Genomic DNA, 19,944 nt, shown 5'->3' with positions numbered 1-19,944 from the left:
GAACTTCTTTGGATGAGCTCCATACAGAAAATGCGATTCCTACTTGCAAGAAAAAAACATTGCCTTACGTTCCCGACTTCCCAACTTGTTTAGAGGTTTCCCGATGTGTGAGTGTTTCTGTAAACAAACATGGCTGCAAATCATTGGGCACTATATTGCAGACATAGGCATTGTATTCATACGCGGTTTCTAAAGCTACTTTAATGAATGATAATATCGCTTAAACTTCAATTACTTTCAGAATGATATTACCTGATATAGAGATTAGTACCCTCGCGTATTTCGTATCGTAAATATCATACATTAGCCTCCAATAATACAATTTTTATTCCTAATATATGATGTTTACGTTACGACAACAAATAAAGTATTGCTGCTTCCGATAGTATTTAAATCACACCTTGTCCTTTGTTTTGCATGCGTTCCCCACTAAATCTTAATCCCACTACATACCCGTGAAGATCCGGGTTAGAATAGGTCTAACCCATGCTTGTTGTAAAAGGCGACTATGCTTGTAGTAAGAGGCCACTAACAGGATCGGGTGGCCAGGCGCGCTGACTCAACTGCGTAGATAGATGCGCAAGATCTGGTCCAGACTCGATTATATAGCTGGAATATTGCTGAGTGCAGCGTTAAACAACAAGCAAACAAACAAACAATAAAACTCCACTTCATGATTGGTTCGTTCTAATATTCAAGAATAACTGCATTATACCTGAGGATGACTTCAGCTTGCCAATCATCCTCTTCCTTTTATGTCGAGCAATATTCCAGGAGCGACACCCTTTGGTGTATACTTTTCACAACCTTTTAAGAACAATCGAGCATGCCTTTCCAACGAAGATTTCAAAGGGTGTCATACGACTGTCGTTTTGATCAGGGTTACAAGATTGAATGCCTTATTAAAGCTTTCAAAACATTTATAGTAGACATGTAGAGGGCACTACTGAAATTTGACGCATCAGTGACACAAGGGTGTCATCAACGTTGTGTTCTTCACAAAACTCCCACGGCATTCTGCGATGGTTAGATAAAACCAAAAATCTTTGTACTACTTGAAAACTGATTTGTGAAGCTTAAAAAAGGAATAAAACAAACAATGTAAACTGTACATAAACATATAATCAGTTTCACTGACAAATGTATAAAACATTGCATTTTCAATACGTTATGTATTCTCATCACTATTACATACAACGATAAGTGTTATATACTACCCCAAAAAGAAACGCATATATGGTTTTCAAGACAGTCGTTATGTGACTCAGCCTTTAAACGCAACGGGTCGTGGAAGATTTCCTCAAACGCTAACAGATGGATCATTTTATGTGCCGCTTGTTACGTCACCTGTGATCTCAAGCACAGCAGTTGTAAAGCCTATTAACTGTGCGTCCACCATTGGCCTGGATGACTCCACGTCGCCTCCTGACCATCATCTTCCCTAGGCAAGAGAGTTAACTGATTTCTGAAGTCCAGTTTCTACCCTCGCCGAACTAGGCTGGAATTCCTGGACTCGATCGTAGCGCCACCAGTGATTTTTACGAGTTACGTCCCCTCTAAGCCTCTCATATGGACAGTCATATTTCACCTCTCTCATCACTTGCATCAATTCATGTTTTTTGTTTCAAACAAAATGGCGGCACCCAGTCAAGACGATCTGATCGATAATCTAGATCTATATCTTACATCGCGAAGTGCATCAAATCACGCAAGCACCTTGATTAAAAACATGAAAAGATTTGGAAAATATCTGTTGACAACGAGTTGGTGGTGCACATGCTTTGGAAATCCTGCAATCGACCGAAATCTGCCCGACAGTTTACGAATGTTATTCCATTATACCAGCCTTGTTCGTCAAGGATGGAAACTGGACTTTTATAGTCAGTTAACTCTCTTGCCTCGGGAAGATGCCTGACCATGGAACCAAGAAACCTGTGGAATGACAGTCTGTTCTTCCACAGTGAGTGAGTGAGTGAGTGAGTATGGTTTTACGCCACCGCCCCTATCCTTCCAGAACAGCTTGGCGTAATGCCGCAAATTCTGTGGTCCTGGTTGACGTTGACGTAAATGTCTGTCAAGCTCATCCCACAGATGCTCAATTGGGTTAAGATCTTGTAAGCTTGACTACCACGGTAGTACATTATTGTTCTAAGCCCTCTTGAAACTGTGTGGGGACGGGCATTATCAAGCTGACAAGTTGCGCCTGGCGCTTGCAGAGTCGGGACAACGTGACGCACACATGCTCTGTTGCCGTAGACATGAACAAGATCTGTTACTAGTCCATGAAAGACGGTTCCCAAAATCATGACACTTTCTCCATCGAATCTGTCGACTTCTTGTCTGTTGCCGATACACATGCATCCGCTATCCCTCCTTTGAAGAAGGAAACCGGATTTGTCACTTATTTCAAAATTCACCTCATTAACTGAATGATTTGAGAAAACGACATGTGTCATAAACATGCCTGTTAAACCCCTGAAAATGCCATGGCTTGCACGTAAAACTGCTCATCAGATTCCCAAGAAATGAAGTCATACAAATAAATGTGAAAGGTAATCGATATCCAAGACGATGCTTTGTGACACTTAATCAGTAAAAATAATATGTAGACTTTGTTTTTCTTTCACAACGCGGACAACTTCCATCCACAAAATAAAATTTCGAAAATATTGTTACCACCAATGCGATTCTCGCAGGATCTGGACGCATGACGTACATCAGCTAAAGGGTTAGCATATATTCAGTTTTGAAGAAATTGAAAGGGTCATGTCTAATAATTCTTCAAGAATGAAAACGGAATTTCACTTTTCCTTTTTTCTCAAGTTGAGATTTGATCACAGTGAACCAGCTTCAGTCCTAAGAGCGTTGAAAAAAACCCGATATGTAGTATTAGTCTTACATTTACGTATGGTTACTACATACCAATTCTTGCAATCACTTAGTAATGCTATCATTACTCAGAGAATTCCGGCTTTAATGCCATATTATGCAAAGCTGTAGGAAGATCTAGAGGGAAGACACTTGTTGGTGTACTAGATGGGAGAATGTTTCAATACAAATATTGTTTCAATTTGGCCCCAACGCGTATATCTTGACGTCAGTGAGAAGAAAAATTGTCCTTCTTGAATGGTCTTCTATCTCGACGCGCACGTCTGATCTTCTCTGCTATATCAACCCTATCAATGTGTCTCATTGACTCCTCCATATTTCTCATTAGATTTGCTTTACCCGAGTGTTTTTGATACCATGCCATTAAAAGCTTGAAGCGAGGGTCCCAGTTTTCTCTCATTGCTCTTTCAACAATGACTGTGATGTTGTCAGCTCCCATTCCTAAATCTACCATGACCTGTTGCCATTCTGGGGTCGTGAGGGCATGACTAAGTCCCAGCAGACTGCTCTCACTCAGGAGTGGATTGCCTAGAACAGTCAAAGACATATCTAAAACACATATACATTTAGAAAGTATTTAATAGAATTCGATGTACTTTCACATTATATCAAAAGATATTTGTTAATGGTTAACCTTCACGAACACCTGTTATCATTACTATGTGATAATGAATCACAAACACATGCTCATAAAATAATCGGAATCTGAACATTGATAATTTAGGCTCCACAACAACAAAGCATACTAAAACATTTCAAATATGAATAACGCTCACCAAGAGTTCCAAAGGATGAGGTTTTGGTAGGTCCTCTTGGTTCTTTGACTGCTATAGGAGGTAACTTGGCAGTAGGTTTCTTGTGTCCTCTTTGGATGCCATGGTTGTGTTCAGTGTCTGGCGTTGTGAGGGTGTCAGCGAGTGTGGTCTTCCTCCTACAGTTATCTTTATTCTTGGTCGAACATTGCAATTCAAAGGCATGTCTAGGGTTGATTGAAAAGCTGGTTTCATCTCTTGTTAGAATTCTCCAAGACATTTTATCACCAGCCACACCCGGAACATTGCTTCCCAAATGTGGTGTATGGAGTTGTCTTTCTGGCATGTTGCTTTTTGTAAGAGTTGTGTGGTTTCGTGATAGTACCTTTGGCTGTAATGGGTGATGCTCATTGACTGATGTCCTGGGATTATGAATGTTAGGGAGAGGTAATGTTGGTGTACCTGCCATATTTCGTTTCTGTACGTTTCTGTTAGGTTTCTGTTTCAGAGGTGTGCAGGCACTAGCATCTTCTCTGTTGTTGGACATAGGGGAGATGGTAAGTTCCTCTGTGAAAATCCCAGATGTTGAATCAGTGAACGCTGTCTGACTGTCAAAATCTTTGGCTAAATGACCATGGCTTTTAATGCACGTAGCGGGACTCGGTGTCACAGATAACGTATGACTGATTTTCCGTTGTTTAGTTGATGCTTCACTGTGAGAATGTTTTCTCACAGAGCCAACAGTATGGCCCCGCATTGATGCACTCATATGTGGCGTGCTGACTGCTGTAGTGTCTATAGTTGTTATGTCACTAAGATGCCAATCACATACAGTAGCTTCCCTTGCAGCGTCTGTCTGTGCAGTGGGATAATTAATATCATATCTGGCATTCAGTACTACTTGATTGTTTGGAATTTGAGCATTACCAGGGTTGATATAGTTGTTAGCAGCTTCCTTGATATGATCACTGTCTTTGCTTTGAGTCTGTTTATTGAGGTTTAGTGTTTTATCCAATGGGTAATCTGCATAAAAGTGAATTTCATGCCACTTATCTGACCCAATTTTAATTGTCACTATGCCATATGACACCCCACACATAAAACCCACTCTCTTTATTCTCGTGTCCACAAAGTTTTCTTCCGATGTTGATGTGTACTGAAAAGTAAGATTTTTCATTTCTCGTTTATCCACCAGTTGTATATTACCAGAAAAGGATAGCCTGATCCGCTCATCCCGTAAAACGTCAATATCTGGCGATCTGCTTTGTTTGATTTCGTGGAATCCTTTTTTCTGTCTATACCTGACCCTGCGACCAGCATTTGGGGATTCCACCACTTCAATAGTAATACACTTACAGTTAATTCCTGCAGCTCTCGATAGAAATGTTAAAATCTTGCATTTGCTGAGCTCATTTCTCTGCAACATGGCACATTCTATTAATCTGTCATCGCTCACCCCTGGGCGTACAAGTGTAGCTTGGCAACTGCAAAATATACATAAATATGCTCCATGTTATACAATGTAGAGCATAATCTATTTTCAGACAGTTACTAGTATATTGTTAGTTTGTGAATGAAAATTTCAGGATGTGTTCTTGACAGATGAATAATCCAACTTAAATTCGTCGTATTTTCTTATTTTATTTCCATTTCGAATATAAACAAAAATGAAATCCCAAATAGTCAAACTTTAATCAGATTTTCACAATGAAAATACATTATACAGTTAAACGTATGATGTACCTTAACGGTTTTGCCTTAATGCATACCTGTTTGTACCGGTAGTGCCGTGTGACATTCTCACAGATCCATTGCTTATTCCATGGTCACCCGAAGACACACTGTAAACCCCATTGTCGACATTCAACCATTTTACCTCCACCTCGTCCGATCCAGTATCTTCAATTGGCAGTTCCACCTCCGCGGGTTTGTTGAAAGCTCTATCAACTGCATATCGTATAGATAGAATGTCAGATAGAGCATATATTCCCTCACAAACGCCCGGGTCATAAGCTCTGTACCATTCCAGTCTGTTCATGCTGGTCGGCTGAATCTGAAGAAACATCCACAGACTCAAATGCCTGAGAAAGAAGCGCACTTAATATTTCCTTCTTCATGATCAATTTAACCATTCGCATTTATTCATTCCTTTTAATATGGTAGTTTATACTTTCATGCTCAATAGGCTAGATGTCATATTATAATATTAGTTTGATATAATTAGCCACTAATGTTGTCTATACCTGGATGGAAATAGTCATTTCCGTGTCCACGGCTCCATCTGGTACTTCGACTCGAATCCTTTGATCTTTGCTTGAAACGAATGTGTATCCTCTTGGTGTGATATTGATTACCTCTCCACGCTGCCTGGCATACACCACGAAGTGGTTTAAATGCTCTACTTGAAAGCATGCAAGATCATCCTGTGGGCAAAGACCATGCAAATCAGTGAAGTGTAACATGATTGTGTCTATATTTGTCCAGACATAGATTTAGGGGTAGCAACGAAATTTGATGATATTTTCTTTAGGTTTATAAGAACATGCTGCAATATCTTTTGCTGATAACTACACTGCAATTATTATTATATGATTTATGTCGTATTTCGTATTATTTTACCTCATAATTAGCTTCATCAGACGTCCACGCTTCCCCCTTTTTGAAGACCATGAATTGCAACAGATCTCTTTTGTCTAGCTTCGTGGATGGCAGGTGCAGGGGTAGCTGGAGTTTGTATGGTGTATTGTTTACCTGAGGGAAACCATTCCCAACGACCCTGTACAGATCACTGACCATCATGTCATTATCTGTCCGGGAAAACTCATCCAGCATCAGTGTCCTATCTTCAGCACATACAGGCTCAACATGGCAGTCGATGTCAGGAGCCCCTGTAGGTACTTTGAGAACTATTCCCTTCCCCAAATCTTGATCCCTGAAGCAAAAGGAGCCATGAACCATGTGGTGTTAATTTCTTTTGTACACATGTGAAATATGTTTAGGTTTAACTCTAGCACACCTAATGTAATTATCTATGGTGGCTGGGAGATATATTCAATTATTACCCAAATCTGGAGAGGGATGGGAATGAACTATTTGGTAATTATGATTGGCTCAATAATTAATTACGTAATTTGATTGGCTGAATCTACTTTTTGTTCGTTTGTAAATCTACAAGCAGTCACAAAAACAATCACCCATGACCATGACCAGAGTTAAACCCAGTGACACAAAACACACTCCTTTTAATATTGAACATGTATTCATTCTTAAGGTAAAATTAGATATGAATCTCATGCATTGTTTTTTGCATTCATATTTTATCATGTTTATGATTACAAACAATTTTGAAAAGTAGATCTGGACATTGGTATAATATCAACAATCAATCCAAGATGGCATTTCTCGCGTCCAGCAAAGGATGAAACAAAACATCGGTTTAGATAATGACCGAAGTCTGACTGTGCAATAGATGTTCTCTTTTCACACAGAAGGTTCGCGATAAGCATATTCATGTACATGTACATGCTAAGCGCGAACCTTCTTTGTGAAAAGAGAACATCCATTGCATCGTCATACAACAAGCATGTGATCCAACGAATATGGCACATTTTCAAAATCATTCCCACTGCTAGAACCTATATTCTGTTTTCGTGATTCATTCAGGGAAACTTCTGTGAAACAAAATTCCATATCATAGAACAGTAAAAACAGTAATTACATCTCAATCCGAAATGAAACGTCGATTTTTGAATGATATTACAACTTGACTTACGTGCCTATGTCCCACTAGAAACATGACGGCTGTCACTGCTCAGCTATAAGGCTGTCCAAATAAGGTCACGTGAGGACAGTTTAATGCAAAGAACGAAATTGTACTTATTCAAGTGAAAAACTCGGTGTTCTCCTGACGAAAGTTGATCTTGAAAATCACAAACATGATTTTCGATAATCGTATTACTTCGTTGATGTGTGGGACACAATTCGGTCGCTGGATTCTTCTGATTTGATATGAAGTTTGCTGCTAGTAAAATCGAATGACTTTTGTTTTGGTAGCGGTCGACGATTCTTTTCAGTTGTAGTTTTAGTGATAGTAAATAGAGGTTATCACGCGAGTGTGTTTTGGGATTGTAAATATCCCGTATTAGGAATAAACATTGTAGTTAGCGACAGTATACTGACTTCGAGCCGAAAAGTCTCATTTTAGCCAAACGCTAGGCAGGACAATAAAAAGTATCATCTTTCAACGTCTTTTGGTATCACGCGGCCGGGAATCGAACCCCGGACCTTTCGGTCGCCGGGTAGACGCTCTACCACAAGACCACGGAAGCAGTTCGATGTCAGATAACTGAGAAATACTACAACGCGACGCAACTTTGTGAACAGTAAAGGCATTAAAACTGGGAAACAAGTGTTGTGCAGCTCTTTCAGACTTGTGGCAACGGTAATATCGTGATGCAAAACAATGAGCACACAAGGCCATTTTACACAAGCTTATCATTGCGTCGTGTACTTGCAGAGCTCTAACCCATTCCTATATATCAATAAATACTCTATGTGATAGATGTTTCGAATAGGTCTCTCTTGGGAAATATATATGTGGTTAACAATATAAAGGAAAGAATTAGAAGGATTTTGAGAAAGAACAGTATCTGCAAGTTTTGAGTGGCAACGGTTTGTCCACAACATGCTAGCATCAGTAAACTTCATCCCCATATTCATAAATTCTTCTCGATGAGACTTGACAGTAACTTGAAACGTTTATTCATTTTTCATGGCATGGGCACGAGGAAACACTGTGCCAGTCTTATGTCACCGTATCTGTTTATAACTTCTACAAGTTTCGGAATACTGGGGATATTGCCTGCTCAGTATCCTGAATGAGGATAGATGGAATGATAGAAAGTCCTTGCATTCCATGCATTACCTGTAATGATGTAAAATGGCTTCTTCTTCTGCTTCTTCTTCTTCTTCGTCTGCTTCTTCTTCTTCTTCTGCTTCGCAATCTGCAGTTGTGAGAGAGATACATGTAGCTTCGAGAGGACTGCGGTCTTCTATTCTGTCACCCTCTCTGATTCTCAGTTCCTCCTCACTGTTCGTCTCCATCTCCTCATCAACCTCCTCCTCCACAAAGCCGTCACTCGTGCTCTCTTCTGAGTAAAGGCTGGACACAGACCTAGAGGATACGTGGCATTTCTCATTTTAGTAAACAAGAGAACCATGACGACATTGAAATTGTTTATCAGGAACGACATGCAATAGGTACAATATTTAAAGGTATCTGAGCTCATGAAAGCACAATGACATCGCAGACATGATCCCCTCCTTGCTGATTTGTTTAAATGTGCATATGAATCGATATTTCAGCTCCGATTGACAAAAAACAAGACCTCAAAATGTTTTATGCTAGACATGTGAGGTGTGGTAAAAATATTATTGCCATTTTTTAGTGGTGTGTGTGTCTGCTTCTACTAGTGCTTGTATCAGTCCGAATGCTGAGTTATGGTGCCCAATGGGATACCGTTCCGCAGTTTAGAGACGAGTGTCACTGGTGGGGCAAAAAGGTGTAGTCGAAATTATTCAATTAGCAGAGATTTCTTATGATTGTGGTTTCATTGTGTGGGTATTATTAATATTACGATACTATATGACAATAAGAGGTTTGAATCTAAAGCTATATGAAGCATTTACTTAAAAGATCACTTACTCTTCAAATTCGCTCGCTTCTCCATCTGCTTGATCATTCCAGTCATTGTTCATTTGAACACTGCAAACGATAGATGAAGTAACACAAATAACTCACAGCCGGATGTTGAAGAATCTGTCGCAATGTTCACACTTTCATAATCATTAAACAAATACATAGAAGTACTTTTGACCAATGCAAGCAGGCAAAACCTTCATCGTTTTCACACTTCTCATTCTATAACTTTCACTGAAATGATTTGGATGTGATCTGTGGACAATCGTTTATCAAGTTTTCTCCCATAAAAAGGCTTGATCTTGAATCGCCAGCAGTGGTTTATTCGCAGTGGTTTATTTTCTTTCACCCAATCTGATTGGCTGGCTGAGAGTGGAGAGTTGTGTCATCGCGTTTTGATTGGCTGGCTAAAAATAATTGACGGCACTATTTTCGGATCGGGGATACCCGAGGTCGTCTAATACAGGAAATCCCCAGCTGGCAAAACATTACCGTAGTGACGATGTTTCCATCTCCGAAAGTTGGTGACCGAGAGAAAATGTGTGGGGGAAGAAGGGGTGTGATATGTGGAGATATATCAGAGAATTTCGGCTTCCCAATGTACCAGATTCAGTTGCAGAATGAGAAGACGGTAACCGAAGCGAGGTACCGCATCGATATTACGGGACCAGGTGAACCACTCCGGTACATTCTTTACTGGGCGTTTTCAAGGCCAATAACAAAGCTAATGAAACAGTTAATTAATTCATGTAAAAATACCGATGAAAAAGTGAAACAAACTATATTGTTTAACTATTTTGATTTATTATAGGGAGCAGACAAAATGATGAAGATAAAGATAGTGGGCACTAATCAATCTTATTAGGTATTTTTTTTCAAAAACATTTTTTTTTCAACAATGATATACATTTATGCATCTTAAAATATATTTTGTAGTTTAGATAATAAATCTAAAAATTAATTTCACATTATTAGTTTCAGGTAGAAACTCAATATCACAGTTAATTATTTTCAGAATTAACAGACAATACAGAGTATTAAGACATGTAGAACTAGGTTTGTCTCAAGTATATTCTTTAAACCAAAGATGTATTATTTACCATGTTTACTGAAAAAAACCCACTTCTTTAATAATGCAATTGTTATATTATCATAGCAGATAAAGAGCCCCAATATGTACAGCTAGCTTAGTTTTAATGATAATTATTTAGCATTTCCTGGGCTGATAAACTGGGCATATGACAAAATAAGACATTTTTATTTATCATTCTCCCATTACAAGGTTTACAGTGGTTTATTGGTTTATCACATAATCTAATTGGCTGCCTGGGAGTGGAAAGCTGTGTCGTTATTTTAATCAGAGACCTTAAATTATTCTAATGCGTAAATTTTCAGAACATGGTAAATAAAGAAAAACTCAAATTTATGGGTGATGAAGAAATGACCAACAATAGGTCCTCTTATGCCATTTTACCATAAACCTCATTTCTTTACATTAGCAATGTCTAATTTTAATTTTAATATTTCTTACAAAACAATAATATACGAACAGGTCACTAAAATACATATTTATTATTATGTCTTGTTTTCATGAAGATTAAAGAAGAAAATGTTAATTTTAAATTACCTATTATCAGTAAGTCTTAACTTCTAATCTTATGAAATAACAAAAGAATAAAGTTTGGAGGTAACTGTTGCAGTAAAACAACAATGTAAAATTACAAGGGTATTAAAATGCAAATATTTGTAGAACTACTGAAATGATAATTTATTGTTTACATATATCCTATGTATTTATGTTTCACACACAATAAATTATTGTGCTTGTCAAATTCACATTGTTTCTTGTCATTCACAAATATGGGGAAATTAGACGACTCATTTAGTAATATTTTTGGTGTCATGATGTTAAATATTATGTTCAAAAGAAAAAAATGTCCATTGAATAAGTTTTTATTTTTTAATTTTTAATAATAACACATGTGATCACCATGTTCAGGAAAAAAAAAAGAAGAAAAAAAAGATGACATGAAATAATCATCATTTTAAATATTAAATTATTAACTGTAAAATTAGTTTTAAAGAGGAAAATTCGTCCAAAAATATTACAATCCATTGATGGATTTGAGAAGATTGAATCAGCTGATCAGTTGCCTGAGTTGGTATTTATAGTATCTTGCTTGATCAGTCCTGCTGACAGTTCCTTGGGTCCATGTTTTTCGTTAACAATATTTCACACTATTTAAGACAATATTTAATTTCCTCTTAATTGGGTTAATAACATTTGTTTCTAGCGAACAAATAATCGAATAACGTATTTACATACACTTAAACGGTGGGTCGAGTAATCCAAAACCATTAACAAATATCAAATCACATTACTAATTTTCAAAACGTTACTCCCATCAGCTTTTAATAGTTAACAAAAAACATAACATGAATGCTAACAAGTGTCTTGCCTGTCACGTAAAACTCGTGTGAGTTGTCTTCGCTAGATCCTTTTTACCTGTTTATGGTGCAGTTGTCTCACTGAGCATACTCGAAAACGAGGCTGGGGGGAATCCCGAGTGGTTACTAAACACGGGAAATCTTCAACTACGAGCTCGACATTTTATGGCTTTTTGTAATGGGAGAAAAAGGATTAACCACTGTGTTCGGTTGTTACCGAAAAATCTACAAACGAGTGATTAACCTGCCACAATTGGATCTCGGCAAAGCCTCGTTCTAACCGTGACAGATTCTTCACTCGGCAAAGCCTCCTTCTAACCGTGACAGATTCTTCACTCGGCAAAGCCTCGTTCTAATCGTGACATATTAATCACTCGTGTGTAGATCTTTCGGTAACAACCGAACACAGTGGTTAATCCCCTATGTACATAGAACGTACCTTTCATCAGGAGGAGGAAGTATAATCTCCATTGTTGTAGGGGGAACACTGCGTTTTGGACTCGCCATGGCCCGCCTCAGTCTGTCACAGTCTGGGGCCCTTCAGTGCGAGAACATAATCTGAATGCGGTTCACACTGGATATGTATCAGGAACAAAATGAAGAAGGAACTGATAATGGTTAGTAAAGTAATGGTCGGTAAAGACTTTCACCTGTTCTGACTTCCTGATTAGGTTAACTTTACAAACACAGTGAGTGAGTGAGTTGGGTTTAACGCCGCTTTTAACAATATTTCAGTTATATCGCGGCGTATCAGCTTAATGTGGGAGGAAAGCCCGAAGTGATGCAGGTCTCAGACGTTTACCACTTAGGTGAAACCCACGAGCACGAACCTAGAAACATAATCAGGGTGAACCGGGATTCGAACCCACAATCACAGGTTTCTGATGTGCCCAAGGGACGCAACTCTGCACAGACAATAGCGGCGCCTTAGACGACTCGGCTACCTGTGCCCCTACATACACTGAGATAACATTCCAGTTCAGGGCATTATTACCAGATTGTCTTTATGATTCCTCAGTTCATCAGAACATGGGCTATACCAGCTTAATTCAACCTGGAAAGTGTATGCTATATTATGATAACGTTCTTCATAAATGCTTGCGTCTGCACCTACCGATTCTAAAAACAGGGGACAAGCGGGACCGAGCATGTTGAAGAAGCAGTCCCTGAGATCGAGTGAATGAGATGGGTTAAAGGCATTTTAAACAGTATTGCAGCTCATAGGCAGATCCAGATGGTGGACCAGGGGGTCAGGACCCCTGTACTAGGTTGTAGGCAGTAAAACTATGTGAGAGGACCGCCTCCGTGGTCTAGTGGTAGAGCGTCTGCACGGAGAGCGGAAGGTCCGGGGTTCGATCCCCGGTCGCGTCATACCAAAAGACGTTAAAAGATGGTACTTGTTGTTACCCTGTCTGGCGCTCGGAGTCAGTATACTGTGTCTGAGTGGGGTATTCATGTTAAACTGCGGCATGGTATCTCAGTGGGCTACACTCTATTAAATATTTCTAAACTGTCGTTTCCAGTCTCTGTAATCCATGTCTATGTACTCTGAACTGCTGAAGTGAAGTGAAAAATACGATGTCGCCACGGCGAAATGTTTCAGGTCTGTTTGAGACTTTGCATGTTGCGATTATAGATCAGTATCCATACATTACTACAACTCTGATAATCTTTGCACCCTGACAGTTTCATCTGCACCGACACAATATTCATTCATTTCAATCCACATCTGAGGTTTACAGCCATTAACAATCGTTTGAATGTACATGCATACATAATCCGAAAAAACCATTGTGCTTCTTGATCTAAACTTAATGACAACACGCCTAAATGCAATCCTGTACAATTAGACTGATCATCAAACACGTTCATTTTGACAATACAATGGTTACATAAAATTCTCAATATTATGCTACTGAAATGAACACCATCAGAAACCATTCAATCATTGCAAGACCTACTTGGAAACCGAGGGTGCGTTGCAAAGCCCCAATCGCTTGCAGGCGATGTACAGCGATTTGCCTAACAACGGTTGCGCTACCTTTCAGCCGCTTGCAAGCAAAACAATCGCTGGCTGAGGTAGCTTCGTTCTCAAACCAAAATTGCGGCTGACTTTGACACCGGATAAAGACATTCTTGACTGGATCAACGAGGAAATGAACAAAGGCAGTTAACACCCCATCATCCTCAGTCTGCTCCACATCTTCAAAGTAGTGCCTTCTATTACGTTCTTCATTACGTCAAGGCAACCAAGCGGTAGTTGCGCCGCCATTTTGGAAGAGTGCGCAAGCGCTTCGAACTGTTGCAGACTCCGGGATGAGCGATTAATTCGCTTTGTCTAAGCGATTCGTGGCTTGCAACGCGCCCCTACACGACCAAAGCCAACGTGCAAATTGAAGAAACTGAAATTCAAAACGTCAACTCCAGAGAATAATCATCTTGATTATCTGACGAAACCATTGGGCGTAAAAAACAAACTTTTGATGAAAATTATATTAATGGACAAGTGGCAATCAGTGATGAAAGCAAGTATTCGCGAAAAGGGTAGACATGTCTTGCTCTTCTGGTGGAGGTATGCATTAGGCTTGATACTGATGGTAACGAATATGGGAATAGTGAAAAATATAGGGAAATAAGCTTTACTGTCAGTACATTTGGAATAGCGCGCACACAAATTCAACACGTCAGAATTAAATGTTGTGAGTGTTTGTTTGCATTGTTCACAACGCGTATTTGGAAGACAAAGAAGGGAAACCATGATAGCATATCATTTTACTTGTTTTTGAGGCTTAAAGGTCGAGGAAGGCAGGATGTGTTTACATTCAGAAAAGAGACTAGACGTCTCTTCACGGAGGGAAGGTGACAGGGTGCGAGGACGTAAAACAGTTGTGGAACTCTCTTTGGAATAAGGTGTGTTTAGTTAATAAAGAGTCTACCCGGAGAGCGGAAGGTCGGTGGTTAGTTCCCTAGTCACGTCATGCCAAAATACGTTAAAGGATGGAATGTTAAAATGAGCCCAAGTAAAAACATTCGGTACACTCTGTCTGAGCGGGGTATCCATGGTAAACTGCGGCATGGTATCTCGGTGCCTTGGCACAAAAACCGGCAGCAACACACAGACATGTGCATGCTCGTCGCCATATAAGTGAATCTTCTTGAAGGCGGCGTCAAACCCCTCTTCACCTCACTTACTAACTTAAAAACTTACTTACGTACTTACTTACTTAATTAACAAAAAACAGTTTGTACCTAGCGGCCCAAAGGTCCCTGGTTTGAATCCCGTCCGGGCAAGACTGGAACCGGCTTTACAGTCGGCTATGCCCTAGTTCAGCGTGCAAGGGTACACTCGGTGTCTGTGCAGTGTCCAGCTCGGTTCGCCAGTTGCAGGCTGTGCTTTTATGTTTCAATGCACCACATAGGCATAAACATGATGCTCGTTTTCTCCTGGCCCCCTACACCCGTCACATTTTTTTAAAGCAAGCAACTAACTGTGATGTCTGTTTATTATGCCCCCTTTTCGCATTTCGAAAAAGCAGAAAACACTGAGAAACACTGGCTACAGATAAACGACCCTCACACTCGTAGACAATATCTGTTATACAGAGAAGGCAGACCTTCACTCTGGTAGAAAACATGTGTTATACACAGAAAACACCGAGCACTCAACCTCCAGATAACAGACCCTCACACTTTTAATTAAAATACATGTTACACAATGTACACAGAAACAAACAGCGCCCGGGCTCCAGATAAGAGACCCTCACACTAGTAGACGATATCTATTATACACAGAAAACTCTGAGTGCTCAGGCCCTAGATAACAGACCCTCACACTGGTGGAACTTATCTGTCTTCATAGAACACGTGTGGAAGGCGAACTTTGGTAGAATGAAACAAGGAAAGATCGCCACAAAGCAAGTTAGGGCGTATGAGAATACGAAGAACTAAAAGAGATACTTTGTGCAATTGTTTGAGAAGTACAGTTCCCGGTGCCCCGCCCAATGGTAATATCAGTCTAGTGGTTAATGGTACCCTGGTTTCAGTTTTACACAATGTACTAATTCTAGACAAAGGCTAGGGGTAGGGGGTTGACGGTAAGGTAAGGTGAATTAGTTTGACGTCGCTTTCAATTCAAGATCCTTGCATTTACACAGCGACGCACTCGTACCAGTCCAGGGTATTGTCGGTGTCTAAGTGCGAGGCGAGACCATTGAGATACTATGCCGCAGTTTAACATGGATATCCCTCCCAGACACAACATACTGTCTCCAAGCCACCAGTCCTTGTTTGTATCCATCAAATACCGCACGCCATTCAGGGTAACAACAGTTACCACATTTTAACGTCTCTTGGCATGAGGCGGCCGGAGATCGAACTACCTACCTTCCACTTTCCGGGCAGAGTTGACGGTACGAAGACCAATCATTCCCCCAAGGCCACCGCAGCTACAAGACTGTACGAGGCTTAAGTAGGTTGCTATCTGAAGTGCACGTGACTGGCCAGTTAATACATACTTACCTAAAACGTTGTATTTTTGCAATGTATCCTCCCTCATCTATATGACATTAAAACGGAATATGTAAGGAGTCAAATACAAAATAACTAGTCATAACTGTCATTTTACAGTACGTGTGGACACAATAAAGCAATCTAATGTTTCAATAGAAACTTGGGATCACTTGAATAGCGAGTTTATAATGCTTAAGAAGGCACAGCATGACTACTTCGGGGGCAACTACGCTGATAACCCCGAGTAGTCCACTGCTGAATCCAGCCAGATGTTTCAGCAGCTGCTGGTCGTTATTATCAACGTCAATCAATAACAGTAAAGTGATTGACATGGATGTACAGAAACACATTTCATTGGGTGCGTGTTTCATATAAGATTGTTTGCATGTTCTTACGGCTTTCCTGGATCAACACCATGTGTTGGTTTTGTTTTCCAACATTCTGATGAAACTTCACGAACAATAATGTGACATCACCAAAGGCCTCTACGATTTTATATGATTACGTGCCGTACCTGACGGCGTAGGAAATAGCTCATAGATCAACAACAGGTAGATTATTTAGAGGTCACCATGATATAGCTTGAATATTATCGGCATCGGCGTAAAACAATACACATACAAGCACTAATTATTCAGGGGGGCGGTCGGGTTGCCTGTGGGATAAAGCGTTCGCACGCCACTCCGAAGACCCGGGTTCGATTCCCGACATGGGTACAATGTGTGGAGCCCATTTCTGGTGTCCCCCGCCGTGATATTGCTGGAATATTGCTAAAAACGGCGTAAAACCATACTGACTCACACTCCCTATTCAGGATAAATGTGTGTATAAGTTATAGTTGTCAGCAATTGATATAACTAAAGTAACACTTGTATTCAGTTTTAACAATGTTTCACTGAACATTTCGAACTTAAAACTTACCGCACAGGCAGCCATGTCAAACCTCGATATGTACGTTACAATGCAGCCAGACAACCTACTAGGAAGTTGACGGCTTGCAATCTCTAACACGGGTGGTATTGCTATGCACACGGGTAAAATTATCGATTGGACTGAAGATCTATCGCAATATCAAAGTCTACATTGACCTCGCCGATAAATATGTACATAGTAGATATGTGTGTGTAAACAGGTTAAATCAAATGAATCACGTTTTGTTCTGTTTTAGGTCATCGGTCAGTATACGATACAGTGCATCGTATTGATAAGAGAAGCACAAATTCCATATAATTAACCCATGTTATTGAGCAATGACAGTGAACAATAATGATTGCTTATTATTTAAGGCTTCCTTTACACACCGAGAGCATTGAGTGAGTGAGCGAGTGAGTTGGATTTAACGCGGGTTCGAACAGTAAATAAGTTATATCAAAGCGTGACAGCTCAGTGTTGAAGGAAAGCCTGAAGCGATGCATATATTAATTTGTGTGTTTATATTTTGCACATATTTGCCATATATTTCATGTAATTATTTCTATAATTTATTTGTATGTATATATTTTGCACATATATGCCATATATTTCATGTAACATTCAAATGTCACTTTCATTACCCATCATGTCAAGGCCAAGCTGACCAAGCAAAACTAACCAACATCAACCATATGCTATCGCCAGTGTCTCCCTAAAACTCCAATCTATTGATTGATCTATTGATTGGATTTTTAAGTAGACACTGGCGATAGCATATGGTTGATGTTAATTAGTTTTGCTAGGTCAGCTTGGCCTTGACATGATGAAATATATCATTGCAAATATGTGCAAAATATAAATATACAAATTAATATAAAAATGTGAAATATTTTATCATAAATTGTGCACTGTCACACATGTCTTACACGTTTACTACTTTTGTGAAATACACGAGCACGGATATTGTTATGACGAACCTAGGTATATAGTCGGGATAGCCGGAATTCGAGCCAACGATCTGTGGCGAGTCCAGGGGACGCAACTCTCCACCTGGATCAAACACTTGATGCACCTGGATCAAACACTGGGTGCACCTGGATCAAACAATCGGTGCACCTGGATCAAACACTGGGTGCACCTGGATCAAACACTGGGTGCACCTGGATCAAACACTCGGTGCACCTGGATCAAACACTGGGTGCACCTGGATCAAACACTTGGTGCACCTGGATCAAACACTCGGTGAACCTGGATCAAACACTTGGTGCACCTGGATCAAACAATCGGTGCACCTGGATCAAACACTGGGTGCACCTGGATCAAACACTTGGTGCACCTAGATCAAACAATCGGTGCACCTGGATCAAACACTCGGTACCACTGTATCAAGCACTCGGTGCACCTGGATCAAACAATCGGTGCACCTAGATCAAACACTGGGTGTACCTGGATCAAACACTCGGTGTACCTGGATCAAACAATCGGTGCACCTGGATCAAACACTCGGTACCACTGGATCAAGCACTCGGTGCACCTGGATCAAACAATCGGTGCACCTAGATCAAACACTCGGTGGACCTGGATCAAATACTCGGTGGACCTGGATCAAACACTCGGTGCACCTGGATCAAACACTCGGTGCACCTAGATCAAACACTCGGTGGACCTGGATCAAACACTCGGTGGACCTGGATCAAACAATCGGTGCACCTAGGTCAAACACTTGTTTCTCCGGGGAACCCCATGCACAGGGCACGGGGACCTACTCTTGAATGGAACCGGCACATACGGTCACTAGGACCTACTCTTGAACGGAACCGGCACATAGGGTTACTAGGACCTATTCTTGACCGGAACCCATACATGGGACACCAGGCAACCTTCCTAACAGCGATGAAACTGCTATCCTGCGGTCTAAAGCCTGCACGTTGCTGTATAGAGTTGCCTCCCTTAGTTGTGCCAGGAACCGCTGATCGTTGGATCGAATCCCATATTTACCCCGACTATGGTCGTTTGTTTGTTAACACCATACATGTGCTAGTAGGATTCACCGAAGTGGTATACGTGAACGACCTTGGTCACTTCGATCTTTCCTTCCACATAAACAACACATCCTACAAGAAATCAACTACTGCTAAAGCGACACTAACATATTTACTCACCTTCCCAAGAGTTCGTACACTTGATATTAACGGGCCGCCATTGTCACGTAAGCCTGACATGATTAGAGCAAGGCGTACTGACTGAAGATAAGGTAATTTATATTAAATGTCAGACTGGGTTTGTATGGTAGCGTGTAAATACAAATACAACGTGCTTATCGTGCACGGCGCAGTGGGACCTAATCTACACAAGAACCCGGGTACAGGGTACTGGGACCTATTCTACACAAGAACCCGGGTACAGGGCACTGGGACCTATTCTACACAAGAACCCGGGTACAAGGTACTGGGTCCTATTCTACACAAGAACCCGGGTACAGGGTACTGGGACCTATTCTACACAAGAACCCGGGTACAGGGCACTGGGACCTTTTCTACACAGGAACCCGGGTACTGGGACCTATTCTACACAAGAACCCGGGTACAGGGCACTGGGACCTATTCTACACTAGAACCCGGGTACAGGGCACTGGGATCTTTATCTATCGTTTGCATTGTTCGAATGAACCGTTCCTTGGTTTGAACAATTAGATTGAAAAGCGAGTGAATTTGAAAAGTAAGTGACCTGTTAATT

The 19,944-nt window shown here is 40.5% G+C and overlaps 1 protein-coding gene across 2 annotated transcripts; it reads right to left on the bottom strand.

Moving 5' to 3' along the window:
• Positions 1-1,686: 1,686 nt before the first annotated feature.
• On the bottom strand, positions 1,687-12,536 carry LOC125380059. Of its 2 annotated transcripts, XM_048396202.1 has the most exons (8): positions 12,227-12,536; positions 9,346-9,405; positions 8,566-8,814; positions 6,261-6,573; positions 5,885-6,064; positions 5,411-5,694; positions 3,666-5,125; positions 1,687-3,417 (listed from the first exon to the last, which is right to left on the bottom strand). In XM_048396202.1, the coding sequence occupies exons 1-8, from the start codon at positions 12,292-12,294 to the stop codon at positions 3,098-3,100; spliced, it is 2,934 nt and encodes a 977-aa protein (XP_048252159.1). In that variant the 5' UTR covers positions 12,295-12,536; the 3' UTR covers positions 1,687-3,097. The 2 variants fall into 2 exon arrangements, with proteins under 2 accessions (XP_048252159.1, XP_048252160.1); XM_048396203.1 differs by lacking the exon at positions 9,346-9,405.
• Positions 12,537-19,944: the final 7,408 nt, after the last annotated feature.

The sequence above is a fragment of the Haliotis rufescens genome, unplaced genomic scaffold (assembly GCF_023055435.1).
Source record: "Haliotis rufescens isolate VD_foot unplaced genomic scaffold, xgHalRufe1.0.p SCAF_15, whole genome shotgun sequence".
NCBI classification, from domain to species: Eukaryota; Metazoa; Mollusca; class Gastropoda; order Lepetellida; family Haliotidae; genus Haliotis; species Haliotis rufescens.
Note: the sequence above shows the minus strand (reverse complement) of the source record. Positions and strands in the feature narration are given on the sequence as shown.